Raw genomic sequence first — 16,846 nt, 5'->3', positions numbered from 1 at the left:
ATTAATTGTAGTTCAAATGTTGAAGAAAATTCTACGAGGCTCAATTATGAAGCTCAACTTCGAAAAATCAATATAGCAGAATCCTTCATGTAAGCCAGGTTATGAATTCTTGTTTGAGAAGTGAGTTGATGGAACCCAGCTCGTTACAACAATTTTGCCATATTGCCATATACTAACTGTTGTTTTCAATGACATACATAAATGTTGTAGATATAGAGATGAAATACCAACAGACGCCAACCAATTCGTATGTATATGTAGGTATTTAATAATAGAGTTAAACGGATAATATAGACATCAAACAATATTTTTTTACTTTGTTTTCCTTGAAAATAAAAAATTCCTTAAAATCCCTCAAACCCTCGTTTTCTCCCATCCAAAAACAAATTTTCCAAAATAAAAAATTTCATAATCCAATCCAAAAACAAGAATTTTTCATTCTCACTTCACAGTTCCTTAAACCCTCAATTTGGTGGCAAGAGCCGATTCAAATAATCCATCTCCATTCGCAACTTTGTCGCCGCCACCGTTGCAATCTTCATTCCCCACACCGGTCAGAAATCTTATCAGCGATCAAATCTCACAATATAACGGTGACCAAACAGAATATTATGTCTGTTAATATTGATTAATCATGTGGTACTCATTATCTTAAACATCTTCGTCGTCTATCAGAGATGACGTGGTTTAAGACTTTTTTCTTTTATCAAAATCATTTTTTATCTCCTTTTATCTAAGTAGTTTTTGCATAATTTTTTTTTTCATTTGTGTTTCAACCGTGGTTTTGTGTTGAACGCGACCTTATTTTGTTCGTCTTGTTAAGGTATTTGTTTGGTACATATTGAAAAATTAATTTCAATTCATTAGATATTCAATCAATGACTTTAGTGTTAACGTTATATGTTTGGATACATAAGTATTTTAGACACTTTCACCTTATCATATTTATAGACATTTTATCATTTTATATTATTAACATGAACATAATGAATTTATTCGCATATTTATTATTTTTAGTTTTGACGACTTTGAATTTATTTTGTTCACCTTGGAAGCATTCTACCATTTGAATGAATACTAATTTTTTAGTAAAAAAAACAGAGAAATAGAAAATAGTAAAAAGAAGCAAGATCATTTACCTTTTGATACAATTCTCAAACGAAACAATTGTTTAAAAAATTCAACATTGTATTGTTAATTAAATGACATAAAATTTGGTTGCCAAAAGAAAACTATAAGTCTTAGTTAGTTTGCAATAAGTTGTTTTTAAAAATTTCAGAACATAAATGCTACCTCAACCAGCAAAAACAGAACAATTTAATAAATTAGGCAGAACAGAACAACAACATCCCATACTCAAACAAAATAATAGAGCTACGGTCATGTTTCTATATAAGATGCATCTAAGCTAGAATTCACAAAGAAAAAATGCAGTTAAAATTCATCATATACTATGGTCCACACTAATTGACATTATATATGTTCTTAACTAGAGCAGTATTGGTGTTACAAAATCTTCCAAGTTATGCACCTTTTGCATTAAAGTTCTACGATAAAGAAATAAACATAATAAGGGGTGAGAGGTTTGTTCTTATTATGTGTTTGAAGCATGAATTCAGGTGAGCGTGAGCTCAAGAGAGACATCATTTGTGTCTTCACGTGCCTCACTCCGAGTCAACAATTCATGTAAACTGCCTCTTTGATGCTCTCTTATGTTTGCCTGAAAACCAAAATGTAATATTGAATTGTTTTAAACTTCATATTAATTTCTATGCACTAGGACTCAAATCATAACAAATAAATATTTGTGGAGATTTAGTCGGAAAAAAAAATTGAGAGATATTTTATAAATTATAACTTCAAAAAGTAATATTAATAAAATATTTGATATAAAGTATAGAATAAAGAAAAGTATAAATAATAAATTTTAGTTCAATTGACAAATAATTAAATTAGACGTTTTGTTCCGAGTCCAAATTTGTGTGAATTAATTATGATATAATTTCTTATTTTTTAAAATAAAAAAAAATATATTTGTACTAATAGACCCAAAAATAATTATTAATTATCACATGTGTAAAATATTATTTACATATAGATTTCAAGTAATTATTACAACCAACTTTCAACTAATATAAACAAACATCACAGGAGATTTGATTGAATGTATACATCAAAAAAATACAGTGCTGTATAAAATTTAATTTATACTTTTTAATACATTGATTTCAATAAATTATTTTATATTAATTTGATTAAATTAATGTAGGTATTATACAATTTAATGTGACTCATTTTAATTTTATTTTAACTAATACGATAAAATACGTTAAAAAGTGAGTTAGTTTGAGACAGTGAGATGAAGAAAGTTTAATGTCCGATGATTAATAAGTCTTTTAATTTGAAAAAAAAAGAATTAATTCGAACATATATATATATATTATGTAAAGGAGAAATTAAGAGGAAAGAATTACTTGAACAGTGTCGGTTCTGAGAATACCCTTGAAGATGATGTAAGTGTGCATCTTCTGGTTATGGCCGTCACCAATTATAATCGATTCATTATTGTAACTAGACTCTGGCTCATAACCATTCCTGGAATAATTAACAGAACAATTCTTAAATCATAACACAAAATTTATAAGCACCATAAAAGAGAGAGGTAAAAATAAAAAATAAAAAAAAGAAAATAAATGTACCGTTGAGTTTGGGTTCGAGCAAGATCTTCCGTACCGCAGCTCGGAACAACAGCTGAGGAGGATTCTGTGGAACCTAATAGTGCCATATTATTCTTCCTTGCTGCTGCTAAATATATATTACATTACACATACTTACCAAATTATTATATTTCAATTTTTTATAATTTTTTTTTTTACTCAAATTGCCACTGTAAAGGTATTTACACATATCTAATTCTATTTCAACCTATAGATATTTGCGGAGATGATTCTATTAGAACTAACATAATAAAATCGAATTATGACATGATTCAATTAGATTGATGTGCATAAAAGATTTATATTGGTGCATAGCAATCAATCTCATATATTATATTTATAAAATTTTATTGTCCGTGTTTATAAATAGTTAATCAATATACTGTACTTATATATTTATGCAATTATTTTAAAAATTAGTAATATTTTGATATATCTAAATGATAAATTTAATTGAATGTGTATATAAAACTTTTGTGTACTATCGATATCTATAAATTAAAATTAAATTCAAAAACTAATAAATATTTTATTATACTATTATTTTAATGTATAATATAATATATTCAAAATATATAACATCAAATAATTGTATATGCATATATGGATATACGCTTTAATAGTAAATACTCATTCGAAATAAAGTATAAATAAAAATTTAAAAATTAATATATTTGATTAAAAATAAAATCAATATATTCATTTTTTAATTATTTTTTTATTTATAGTTCATTTCTAAGTAGTTTATTTAATTACATAATCATTAAAACAATATTATATTTAAAATGTTGTGTATTAAAAAATTTCTCCTAAATGTACCAAAAACATATCTTATCTTAAATATCTTTAAATGTTAACTTAAATAACAAATAATATAATTATTAAGTTCAATATCATACGTCGACCATACGTCGAGTTTGAATTCAAAATCTAATAATTGAGTTTCTGATAGTTCATTTAAAAAAAAATATCTTCCCTCAAATCAATATAACTTGTTTAGTGAGCATCATTGAGTTTGTAGGATCGTGGTTAGACGAGATCTCATTGAAACATATTCTTGAAGAGAGGCAAAGAACTTTAAAAGAAGTGACGTAAGCACTTGAGTAGAAATTAATCTTATAAGTTATAACCGGTTCAGAAAAGTCAGAAGTATTTAGTGTGAAAAGCTTGAATTTCAGCAATTGACTAAAAAGTCATATATATATATATTGAAATCCTTTTCCAAATAAAACTTTGTAATAAGGTAATTTAAATGAGTTGAATAAAAACGTTTTAGCAACGTTAATTGAAAAGAAAACAGTTGAGTGAATAAACAGATGTCGACGAAATCCAACACAAATTATATATTTTGTAGGAATAAAATCTGGAAGAATATTTGACGTAACTTTTCTTTTTGATAGTCACGGAAGAGGGAATATGAAGGCCAGTTATGGTGACGTCCACTATCTCTGGTTTGTTCCTCTATTTTCTTCCTATAATATGTCATAACTCTTAAATATACATATATCTTCTTTTCTATTTTCACATACCTAATTTCCTCTATTGTACCAAACAATATGTCTAATGTACAATTCATCTACCTATTTCTTCCATTTACAACATGCATACATCTTTTTCCGTGACATTATAACATGCTTATAAATATTCATACCTTCATTCATCTGCTCGTGTTTCATGCTCCTGTACATCTGTCAATTACATTTATATTTCAATATTTTAGGACTATTTTTTTTTTCTTAGAAAAACAGAACATAAAAGAAGGAAAACCAAGATGGGCTTTTTTTAAAATTCCATCATTATAATGAAGAAAAAGATTACCTGAAGGTGGCTTTTAACATGAGATATAGTAAGTCCCTTTACATTCATTAGTTGTAAAACTAACTTTGGTGTGGCCCCTGTAAATAAAACCAACAAAAAGGTTCACCATTAATCAAATTAACATACCAATGCTTACTTACAATTTATATGTTATGTTTTTTATGGAAAATTTAAATGTTATGTTAGCAATAGAAAATTAAGGTTTTTTTTTTTTTTTGTTGAAGACATGATGGATCACCTGAAATTATTAAATATAGAGAAATTAAAAAAACAAAAAATAGCCAGAATAAAATATTGTAAAAGGGCAAGGTAGTTTACTGTCTTCTCCTCCAAGCCTATGAACTGCATGGACGAAGCAACGGTGAAGATCTGGTGTCCATCGAAGGCGAGGCATTTTGGATCGAACATAAGGTCTGACCATAGGTGGTTTTAGACTCATCTGTTGAATCAAATGAGAAGGAGTTCGTAGCTGAGTCAAGTGTGAAGAAGGATTATTATCAACAACACCGCTAATAAGAGAAGAAGATGATGAAGACATAGTTTGAATTTCAATCTTCATTGTTGAGAAGGGGAGGGGTAGAGTGGTGAAGGTGGTCTTATGAAGAAACAAAAGAGAATAAATACTAAGTAACGTTGTGTAGCAGAAATTGTTGTCCTTTTGTGCAGCTTTTTTGTACCCCTTTTTCCAAGGGTCAGTTTAGTCCTAAAGAGTTTCGATGGATAAAAGGAAAATTTCAGACACTGAAACTCTGAAACCAAAAAATTGTTCAAAAATGCCTTCATCATTGGGTGAAAATGAAAGGTTAAAAAGTGAATGGGGCTAGGTCTTTGTATTGTGATATCATTTTCTTTAGACATTCCTTCGGTCTTTTCTAGACATTCTTTGTCTCTTAAGGAAAAGAATCATCTCTTATATACTTATTTATTATTACCAATATACTTCAACAACAACTTACAATATCTTTTATTTTTACTAATCAACTTCGAATCTATCATCTCAAAATTTATTTCTGTTCAAATCAAATCTAAAAATAAAGTGCTGCTAAATTTTTTTTTAATCATGGTGTTAAATTTTTTTTATGGCCATGTAATTTTACATAGTCTCAAAGATCGTACTCTCGTACGACTGTTATTACATATAGTTGATTCAAGTATTTCGATTTATTGGTGATTTAAATTAATTATAAGTTTATTTGTTAAAAGGAAGATTAGTGTATATTTTTACTATATATATATTGTAAAAAAATGTAATATATTGGTAAAAAAAATTAATTAATATAATTAAAATTTTAAAAGATACTTTTTAAAAGGGACAAGAAAAATGAAAAATTGTAATTTGTATCTAGAGAAGGGAAGTTAATAGCCAAGGGAAGTTGGCACATAAAATTCAAGCTTTTTTGGTTTGACTTCGAATTTAAAATTATTCAGTTAATAAGTTATGGATGAACATTAATATTGTACCTTATCTGAAGATTGGTTGAGTATAATACACAACAATCAATCGTTTGAAGTTATATTATTTTATTTATTTATTATTTTTAAAATAATTTAACTTTTTGTATTTATTTTTTTCTTATAGGTGTTGATATTTAGCTACATTTTTTATAGGTATAAAAGAATTTACCCAAATTATATATAAATTTTTATTGTATGTTATAATTGATTTTTCAAATTTTATCCTAGTAAAAAAAAAGGAGTAATTATAAATGTCTCTAAAAAGTACCTGTGTCAACATAAAAAATTTATTAAAAAAAGAAAATCTAAAACTTTGTAACCAAAAGAAATGAAATTGACCGTAGAATTGAATAGTTGTGATACAGTACTGTAAAAACTGAAAACTTGTGAGTAATAGGAAATTTGCAGGCTTAGACAAAAAATATGGACTTAAGACATGGTCAAAATATGGCAAAAAAGAATGACATAAGCAAGATTGAATGTCTTATAAAAAAGGAACAATTAATATAGCTCCAGTATTCCGCTCTCTTTGTTATAAAGCCAAGCCAATATACATTACGCAGGCAAATAAATTTCTTTCATTTATAAAAGCTCCTTATATTTAGGTTCAGAATTTAATTGAGATACTTTAATTTGGTCACGCACGTTCACACGCTATGTTAATTCAACAACCAATGAGATGAAAACATGTGTTGCCACGTAGATATATTCACATGTCTGAGTTTCCTCTCATGTTTACACCTTGTTTGGGAGTTAGCATTGGTGAGTAAGTGTTATTAAGCAGTTTGAGATTGGTGATATCACTGGCATACTCAAACTCTATGTGGAAAATCACCAACTGCTTCAACTGAAACCAAATGGTTTAGACACGCGTACGCAAACGCGCGCATACTAAGGTTGTGTAAGTTGCGTTCCACTCTAGTTGAATCCCTAAAAAATTTGAAGGTTTTACATAAGATAGAGACAGAGAGAGAAATACTATGTGAATTTCATATTTTGATTGATGCAATAGAGAGACAAATGGGTTATTGGAACGTAAATTTCGGTTAAATTACTATTTAAATTTTATAAATTTTTTATAAATTAATAAATATATTTTTAAAATTGTAATATGTTCTTTAATTATTATTATAAAAAAATTATTTTTATAAATATAAAAAATGTAGTTAAATATAATTAATTATTAAATGTTAAATACAAGTTAAATTTATCAAATGTCAAACACAAGTTAAATTTATCAAATGTCAAACACAAGTTAAATATCAAACATTTAATTATTAATATTAAATATTTTGAATTAAATTAAGGATATATTTGAAATAATAATATTAAATGAATTAAATTTTAATTAATTTTTGTTTGTAATAGTGACAAAATTAAGATTTTTTTTCTTACAACAGTGATCAAAAGTATCAATCTAATTTATAAACTTTTAGCGATCAAAGAGTATCAATTTAATTTATAAACTTTTACCGTCAAATTTGTTTTTATATATATAACATTGAAATTGAATATGTAACTTACTTATATTCATCTCACATTAATATTATATTCTCATAAATATATTTTACGAAAAAATATTGTAAGTAATTATAATTTTGCAAGGACTAGTATCAACATTCACACCAAAAATATCAACAAATTTAGTTTTTTTTTCAAATTTTGCATCATAATTTTGAAGCATCAATAATTATTTTGATGCAACAAAATACCATTTAAGTCAAAATTTACGTATTTTTATTAATTTTGATAGATTTTTACTTAAGAAATATTTTGAAAAATAAAATATTTTAAAAACATCAATAAATCTCATATTCAATTGATGAGAAATATAATAAATTTAATATAAAGTAGATTTGTGAGAAATAGAGTAGATTTACTTAAGAAATGTGTGAGAAATAGAGTAGATTTTATACTTTATTTGGTCTAAAAGAAAGAAAAAATAAAAGGGAAAGAAGTGTGTTTTCTCACTCACTTGTTTGGTTGAATAAAAAATAAGAAGACAAAAATATAATAATTTGTAAAAAAACAGAAATATCCTTAAATTTAAAAAATTAATATATAGCTGATATTATTTAATTTTCTTATTTCTTAGCACAGTTAATTTATTTTTATATTAATTAAGTAAATAGCTTAATTTATTTAATTAAAGTTAAATAAATTAATGATTGATCGACTAAATATAATGAAGTTTATATAAAATATATTTCACTGACCACCGTGAAGCTACCCACTAGAGTTTACAAACTTTAGGCACTCAATTGAAAAATAAAACCTTTTGCAATGCAATAATAAATGACAACAAAGAAAAGATGAAGGAGTTAACTACTGAAACTTTATTCACAGGAATGAATGTATATTGAGCAAAACGCAGGGGTATATACGCAGGGCCGTTTTAACATTTAGAAGGTCTTCTTCAAATTTTAATAATTAAAAAAATTAATAAAATCAATTTAAAAATTTAATTTTCTTTTAATTTCTATTGTGAATTTTTTTATATAAAAAATGATATTTTTAGCCTTTAAAAAAATTTCTAAAAAATTAAAATAGAGACTAGAAGTTAGTAAATTATGTTTAGAGATTAAACTATAAATATCGTATTTTTATAAAAATTAAAAATATATTTAACTTAAAATCAACCTCATTTTATTAAATTATAATAAATAAATAAAACAAATAGGATACATCCTATTAGACTATTTGCACATTTCAATAATTGGTAACATTGCATATGGAATGTGTCACACTGCTTCTCCATTTCTTGGTTGATGAGCGAAGATTAAAAAGATGGTGGGACCCTTGTGTTACATCTCTCTTGTGTAATTTCATCGCTAAACGAATCAGAAAAAATGAATGATCTCTCTTCTAACTGTCTTTTCTCAACCTCTCTCGTCCTTATTTCTACCGTTCAAAATAAACCATAGATTCATAAAATAAAAACATCCATAGATTTTAATTTATCTTAAGTGATCGAACGACTCACTCAAAACTATATATTTGAATTGACACTAAATTTAATATAACCATAACAATATGTCGTCACCATGAGTTAAGGAAAAATTTACAACATTAAATATAATTTCGTTAAACTCACCACTCATCCAAATATGCGCACTACCTAATTTGTTGGTTGAAATAATTTTATTTGGACTCTATTGATCCCATATTATAGACCTTCTCTTTCAAAATACCGTGATTGTGAGGAAAAAGAAACTCAAATTCAAAAGATTATTACTTACATGTTTTTAAAATTATAATATCAGGACGGTGCAAAATTAAAAATTAATATTTTGGAGACCATGCATGATCAAAACATTAATTAATATTTATATATATATAAAGACCTTTTAAAATGTGTACAGTGCAACTATTATAATATTAAATATATTAAAATTAAATACATCATAAAACTTATCTTTCGTGAGTAATATTATGGATCCAATTAATTATTAAAAAATACATTTAAAAATTAAATTAAGTAATAAAATAAACATTTAAAAATTAAAATAATTAACAAAATATACATTTAATTATATTTTTATATATAATTGATTAATTATTAATTTATCATAAAATTATATAATAATCGACTATGTATAACTTAAACAAATTTATAAAAAAATATATATATGATTTTCATATCCTGAAGTTGGAGATTTATGATGCCTTGGGTTAACAAAAAAATTGATTTGTCGTTATATTTTGAATATTATTCTTTCTGTATTTTTTTTATTATAAAATCATTAGCAATATGAAAATAAATTAAAAAAAATCAAAAAATAAAAAATGTTACAAATCAAAAGAGGATTATTCTAAATATATCGTGACAAAGTTGATTGTTAATAAGATTTTAACAATATTGATTCGTTTTTATAAGATTAAAAATTGTTATGTACTTATTTCTGATATTTAACGAGAGAAAATGGATAAATATGATTTAGTTCAATAAGATTATATATAAATCAAAAAAATCAGAGATAAGTAAAAATCGTTAGTTTGGACTTTGGTCTATGACCTCCTTATGACTTAATAAAACAAACTAGTTGAAGAAAGACAAAATCCGAATTCAAATACTCGTGTGCTTCGTATACCAAAACAGTGTTCGTAAATGAAAGACAAATTCCGTACAGGTATTAAGCGATGCGTAGTTAATCATCAAAGCGGGGATAGCTCAGTTGGGAGAGCGTCAGACTGAAGATCTGAAGGTCGCGTGTTCGATCCACGCTCACCGCAATTGTTTTGTTTTATTTTTCATGCGAGACAAAACACAGTTGCAATCATGCCACTATATCCTGCCTAGCTTATAATTAATCTCATCTCTTAAACAAAACAACCCAATCGACTTTGAAGAACATGTGAACAACGACTTTCAATAGCTGGACCAGAAGTAACATGTTATGGTTCTTCTTGTGGAATTTTATTTATATATATCTATATATATCAAATTCTTGAGAAATTTCTTAGCTCCTTGCTGTTTATTGGATTAACATTTGTATGTTGATTAATTTTAGTCTGTTTTTTGATGAAAATGTGCCAGCTTTGATGTTATTGCCCATAAGCTGCATGCTTTGAACGGGGTCCTGTCTATGTGCCAACACATACACAACCAATGAGGCCAATCCAGAAGTATAAAATAAATCTCCGTAAAGAGTCTAGTTTGTGTTTTGAACGATATTAGTTTGTATTTTATATCTTGTGTTTTATATTAGATTTAATTCGTTCGTATAAAATCAGTTTTCAAAATGAAAAATGTTTTTTTTTTGTAAACTATTGTAGAGTTCTATCTATTATCTATGTGAGACTTATGTGTTTTTTCAATATTATAATCAAATAGAAATCTTTAATTTATGAACTAAAGATTTTTTAACTCAATATTATAGTTAACCTTCTATTATACACTCATCAAGTGGCTGCATTTTTGAATTCAATTCTCCATCAAAAATAAAGAAGTGAATAGATAAATTAGTCATTCGAATTGTAAATGTTAGGCAAATTAATTTTTAATTAAATTTTTTAAATTGACAAATACATCTATAAAATCGTTAGAAATTATAATCTCACATGTTAATTGAATATTTGGCCCCTCTACATTGATCACTTATCGACGTCATCCCAATGCGAACTAATTTTTCTATGAAATTTAAATTTTTCATTGATTTGTGTTCATAATTAGTTAATGCACAATTACAATTGTTTTCAAATTCATTTCTGAGATAACGAAATTTCATCGACAAATTTATATGCGGAAAGATTACATTGATGTGGGATTAATGTAGATAAGTCACATATTCAATTACAATGTCAAATCAAAATATTTAACGACAAAAGTTTACACATAAATTTTTTTATTTATATTTTACAATGACAATAATATATTTGTCAATTTATAAAATTCATAGACTAATTTGACTGACACTGACAATTTTATAGACCAAATTTCATATTTACTTAAAATAAAAGTCCATTTATTATTTCTTCGTCATTAAAATAAAGAATATACCTACAAAATGAAACAGATCTAAAGGGTTGAGACAGTCGCACCCTCATTTCACATTTGGGTCGGACAATAAAAAGGTACCCCAAAAACAATTGAGTCTTATTGGCTCCGTTCATTTGGCCTAGTTTAAATGTCCCATTATTAATGAGATTTCTTAATTTTCTTTGTCTTTTCATTGTCAAAAAAATTATCTTTTAAAATTTATCCGTACACCTCAATTCACTTTTAAAAAACTTAATAAAGTCTAAAATCATTAAATTAGAAAAATAAACACCTAAAAGTTAAAAATTTAAAATTTCACTTAAATTTGTTAGAAGTGTTGTCTTCTCGTCCTCTAATATGGTGTTATATGTTATATACATTGTTGGTTTAAGAGATCTAATATTTTTATTTAACAAATTTGAAGTATTAATTTTTTTTAAAGAAAAAGAAATAGGATTTTCCCAAATCCCTTGCAACCCATACCGATAAGGTCACTCTTAAATATTTGCATTCATTACAAAATGAATCTGATTTGATAGTTCTATTTGAGTTGGACACGACCAACTCATTTGACAACTCTATTTGAGAGTATGAATATTTTAATATGATTATTGATTTTGTAAAAAAAATTTAAATTAATTATTCTATAGAATTTGTTACTAAACATTGTTAATGTTAATGAAATGTTCCTTAAGTGTAATGTTGAAAACAAAAATAATCCTTAAGTGTTAATTATTCTATATGAATATTCCACTTTTTAGTGTTCGACTTTATAAAATATTTTTCAAATTTCTTCATTTTGTGAATGTTGATTACTAAACTAAAGATGACTTGTCTGTCATATGTGTTATTGAAAGTTCTTGCCGTAGAGAAAAGAATACAAAATATTGGAAACTACAGAATAAATAGGACAATTAAGAGCATCTACGGTGAACTCAATATGGGTCCACTGTGCCACATCATAAAAAAAAGGTAATGGTTACAAAATTATTATTATTTAATAAATTAAAAAGAAGTTAACGGCTATAAATTAATAAAAAATGATATATTTATTATTATTAATAAATTAATAAAAGACAGCGGTTATAATTATATTATTATTAAATTATGAAAGTAGATAGAAAAAAAAACAAAAAAAAGGTAACTGCTATGAAACACCGTTCCTTCCTGACAGTAGCGTGATGACACATTGGCACAATTCCAACGGTGAACCAACAAAAAACTGGAAGTTAAGTAATTACACGCTGACGGACAAACTCATTTTCACTCCCGTTGTAGATGCTCTAAGTGTCATAATCTTTGTTGTCTTTGCTTCTCTTTGTTGGAACTTTATTTTCCTCTTACGACTTTGTGCATTATGAAGAAATCGATTGTTCCTCATCCTTCACGTCGAAGAGGCAGAAATGTACCTGTTGGTTTTTCATCTTCCATTCAATTTTTGTGCATAATTATTATTTTAAATAGCAATGATAGTAATTTTGGTTTAAATCGGTTTGTTTGGTATGTGGTCCCTCTTTTAATGGATTATCTTTTGCTAAAAGAGATAAGATGCTTATAAAATTTATATTTATTTAGAGCTTTAATATAGTTTGATCACTTTATATTAAAAAGCATTTTATTTTTGTAAATACACGTGCCGTGGTGTTTGTGAGAGAAAGAATAATTATTTTTTTTACAATACACAATATAGTAGTGAAGAATATGAAGTGTTAATAAAGATAAAAAAATAACATTAGACCTATAATTATGCTCTTTATTTTATAATTTTAAATATTTTGAATTATTTTATGTGTGATCATAACCGAGAACAATACACTTAAGAGACACATCATCATCATTCACAATATTTGGTAACAAACATTCATAAAATAATGTATTCTAGAAGCGTTTTATAAAATTGAATACTAAAATAAAATAAAATATTCTCGTAAACCAATTTTTGAACGTCTTACAAAGTTAATGACAATTTCAATTGCTAACATTATATTTAACAAACATGTCATGACATTTAGCAACGCTTACCAAGTAGAAAACATTCTATAAAGTCAAATATAATTTTGGTGGTTTACTCTTGAAATGAGAGTTTATCGTCAATAAAATGATAGCCCAAACAAAACTCACTCATCCAAAGTAAATAATAAAGTCCTTCTTCCTTTTTTATATGAATAGCTTATGGCATTTCATTGGTAATATATCAATAATGTTGAGTTCATAGACATTCAATAAAAATTTGGAAACAAATTAAGGATCCTTGTGTCTTATCACTCTCTTCACATATAAATTATTCATACAGGAACATTCATTCTTATTATGCCCATACATTACAAATTAACCAATATAATATCAAGAGATACATATTTAATTACAATAACCTACCTCCCTCACCCATGTGAACATTATACACCCTACATTCCTAAAAGGAAGAACTATCTTAATTCTTAAGCACTAAGTTTAGAACACTAGGTCAACCAGAATTCCTTTTCTCTTATCCTTTGCAAAAAGAATAATCAAAATAATCAAATCCTACTTAAGTCCCCTACTTCCCAATCCCCAAGAAAAAATTTTTTGCGCCTTACAAAAGGAATAGCCACATAGTGATTAAAGCAACCAAGTAATATATGTGCAAAATGTTGTTTATTTCTTTTATTTTGGTGCTGCTAAAGATTTTGAACCTCAACTTCTTCCCTGCATTGCTTAACTGAGTAGAATTCACTACTTGCTTTGTCTCTTTGCTTAACTTTTTACTGCATCACATCAACCAGAAAACATACTTTTAGGTAAAGAATCAAGTAGTGAAATTAAAAATCACCAATGTTCAGATTTGAAGAACAATAAAGTTCTTATTTATTAAAAGAAAAAGGAAAGAACCAATATGGAAACTAAACAGACAATATTATATCTTATACCTTCCAGGAAAAATGCAGCTTCCATGACCTGCAAAGGTATTCCCAACAAGAAAAGGTAAAAAAAAAATGTCATTAATCACAACTGTTACACATGGAATAGACAAGAAAGAGAAAGGCAAACAAAAGTTTGCACCTATTTTGAACCAATACACTACTTGAATCATTTTGAAGTTTTCCTTGCACAAGCCTTTTTCTATATCTTAGGCCATCAACTCCAATTAGTATATCATAAAGTAAAATAATTTGGTAAAACATGAAGGATTTCAAATTCATATCAACTACATGAAAAATTGGAACACCTCCCCCTCAAAAGGCTATCAAAATGTGATATGATTTTAATCGAACAACTCGCGTTTTGACTTCGTATTTTAAATCAAAAATACAAAGTCAAAATGTGAGTCATGCCATCTTGATCTGACGGTCTGAAATCTGAATTGCAATCCAAACCATCCGATTTTGATCGAACAACTACGACTCACATTTCGAGCTAGTATTTGGAATTGGATTTACAAAGTCAAAATGGGAGCTATGTCATATTGACCATATGGTCTAAATTGCATAATCCATACCTCTAAAAGTAATGTAAAATTAAAATCCCAAATTTCCAATGAAGCAATTAGCAACACATTACAATCCATGATTGAAATTCAAGCACATATCAATTCAAGAGCAATGGCATAAAAACTCTAAAAATAAAGCAAAAATAACTAAGAATAGAGTCATAGATATGACACTCACTAGGGTCAGTAGTGGTGATCATAGCAGCTCCTTTGAAATCACAAGACCCAATAGACTTCCCTTGATTCTGATAATAACTATCAAAAGCATAAGAAGCATGATTCTTAACATTATTAGGCAAATAACAACTTTCCCCAGGTTGAATCTCCGAACAATTCGCCCGTCCAGGTCCACAACTCCAATCCAAAGCAGCCTGCAAAGTCTTATAATCAACACCACCACCATCATCATCATCCACATTAACAACACAATAAGTCTCATTAGCATTATCATTAGCAAGAAAACTTCCAATCCCCGACACATGAAGCAAATAAACAGGCGTAACATTCCCATAAAACAAACCCCAATTCGCCTCCGACAAAGGCGGAGACCTCAAATCCTCATTGAAAAGTTCATATATAAAAACACTAGAAGTTATTTCCGGATTCAAAGGCGTTCCACTACGATCGAAAACATGCTTAATTAAATTTGAATTGTAAGTATCAGCATTTTCTTTTGTTGCATAAGGTTCATTCGAATCACCCTTTGAAGGCCAACCAGTTTCTGTAACAAGAACAACAACATCAGTAACATTAAGATTCTTCATCGAGAAATAAGCGGCATCGATCATCGCGTCGAAAACGTTGGTGTAGTGAAGAAGAGTGTTGGGGTCCACCATATCCTTAGAAGGTTTGAACAGAGAGGTTTCAAGAGGAACAACACCATTGTTCTGCATGAAGACATAGTAAGGGTAAAGGTTTAACATCAAAGGTGAATTTGTTTGTGAATGGAATTGAAGAAGAGGGAGGAGAATTGAAGAAGAAAGTGTTTGGTTGAAGAAAGCTTGAGAAGGAGGAAAAGGGTCAATGATTATGGAAGAAGAGTGAGGGGTAGAAAGGTAAATTTGGTTATGAAGATTTGAAGTGACAAGTGCGGAGTGAAGAGATTGAAGAGCAGGGAGAAGAAGAGGAGCAGAGGAAGGGACGGTTGTGAGAACTTCATCGCCGACGGAAATTCCGGTAATTAGGGTTTTGGGGTAGAAAACGACGACGTTTTTGTGGATCCATGAAGAAGCGGTGGTGTTGGAGGAACCAATAGCGAGGAGTTGGTTGTTTGGTACACTGATGATGACGTGGATGTTGGTTTCCGACAAAGCTCCGAGGATGTCGGTGTTTGAATCGTAGAGACGGATGTGTGTGATTTTTTGTTGTTTCAGAAATGTTACTAACTCTGTTGGTGGAATTAGATTTGAAACGTCTGTGCCAATGTTTACTCCTATGAATGGTTGTTTTTCTTTGTTGGTTTGAATTTGGTTTGAGATTGGGATAAAGGATAATAAGAGGAAAAATAACTGGATGGAAAAAACTTGATTCTTTTTCATTCTTGCATTGTTTTGTGGAAAGGTTCTTTGATGGTGTTTCTGTTTTTGGGTTTGAAATTGGAATTAAGGTGGTGTTGTAGCTGACATAGGTGGATGACTCAATTGAATGAAGAAACTATGACAGTGTGTTTGTGCTGTGCTGCAGAGCACTAGCTTTAACACTTTTTACTCCAATACTGGATTGTGTAAAGTATCCCCCCATCATTGAATTCTGGTGAAACCGACACTCATAAATTTCCTGAATTTGTCAGGTAAAATAGATGATGAGAGGAGAAAATAAGAACACTAGATTTTGGAATGCATAACTTGTTTTCTGACGATGTGTGGTCCAACTACTTTCCATTATCTACCGACTACCATGGTAGTGATAAAA

At 27.8% G+C, this 16,846-nt stretch overlaps 2 protein-coding genes and 1 non-coding gene across 4 annotated transcripts; 1 reads left to right on the top strand and 2 right to left on the bottom strand.

Moving 5' to 3' along the window:
* Positions 1–1,353: 1,353 nt before the first annotated feature.
* On the bottom strand, positions 1,354–5,211 carry LOC101502381 (uncharacterized). 2 transcript variants are annotated; one of them, XM_004486254.4, is made up of 6 exons: positions 4,854–5,211; positions 4,536–4,612; positions 4,369–4,405; positions 2,700–2,805; positions 2,475–2,595; positions 1,354–1,720 (listed from the first exon to the last, which is right to left on the bottom strand). In XM_004486254.4, the coding sequence occupies exons 1-6, from the start codon at positions 5,092–5,094 to the stop codon at positions 1,616–1,618; spliced, it is 687 nt and encodes a 228-aa protein (XP_004486311.3). In that variant the 5' UTR covers positions 5,095–5,211; the 3' UTR covers positions 1,354–1,615. The 2 variants fall into 2 exon arrangements, with proteins under 2 accessions (XP_004486311.3, XP_027186622.1); XM_027330821.2 differs by having other exon boundaries at positions 2,700–2,802.
* A 4,939-nt stretch (positions 5,212–10,150) lies between these two features.
* Positions 10,151–10,223, top strand: TRNAF-GAA (transfer RNA phenylalanine (anticodon GAA)). Its single transcript has one exon. It is a non-coding gene; the product is annotated as a tRNA-Phe (tRNA).
* Positions 10,224–13,710: 3,487 nt separating this feature from the next.
* LOC101505471 (glucan endo-1,3-beta-glucosidase 1) lies at positions 13,711–16,615 on the bottom strand. The gene is made up of 3 exons (XM_004486112.4): positions 15,114–16,615; positions 14,376–14,403; positions 13,711–14,213 (listed from the first exon to the last, which is right to left on the bottom strand). Exons 1-3 carry the CDS (start codon positions 16,471–16,473, stop codon positions 14,042–14,044), a joined length of 1,560 nt encoding a protein of 519 aa, XP_004486169.1. The 5' UTR covers positions 16,474–16,615; the 3' UTR covers positions 13,711–14,041.
* Positions 16,616–16,846: the final 231 nt, after the last annotated feature.

This window comes from Cicer arietinum, chromosome 1 (assembly GCF_000331145.2).
Source record: "Cicer arietinum cultivar CDC Frontier isolate Library 1 chromosome 1, Cicar.CDCFrontier_v2.0, whole genome shotgun sequence".
NCBI lineage: Eukaryota > Viridiplantae > Streptophyta > Magnoliopsida > Fabales > Fabaceae > Cicer > Cicer arietinum.
The sequence above is the reverse complement of the archived record's forward strand: the minus strand, read 5'-3'. Positions and strand labels throughout refer to the sequence as shown.

Bases quoted from the DNA above. Each gene is read 5' to 3' on its own strand.
- LOC101505471 (XM_004486112.4), bottom strand. From the start codon at position 16,473: ATGAAAAAGAATCAAGTTTTTTCCATCCAGTTATTTTTCCTCTTATTA. The intron at 14,404-15,113 runs GTGAGTGTCATA...ATACCTTTGCAG, and splicing joins GATCACCACTACTGACCCTA to GTCATGGAAGCTGCATTTTT. The intron at 14,214-14,375 runs GTATAAGATATA...GATGTGATGCAG, and splicing joins AGCTGCATTTTTCCTGGAAG to TAAAAAGTTAAGCAAAGAGA.
- LOC101502381 (XM_004486254.4), bottom strand. From the start codon at position 5,094: ATGAAGATTGAAATTCAAACTATGTCTTCATCATCTTCTTCTCTTATT. The intron at 2,806-4,368 runs GTATGAATATTT...ATATATATTTAG, and splicing joins ACACGAGCAGATGAATGAAG to CAGCAGCAAGGAAGAATAAT. The intron at 2,596-2,699 runs GTACATTTATTT...TAATTATTCCAG, and splicing joins GCTCGAACCCAAACTCAACG to GAATGGTTATGAGCCAGAGT.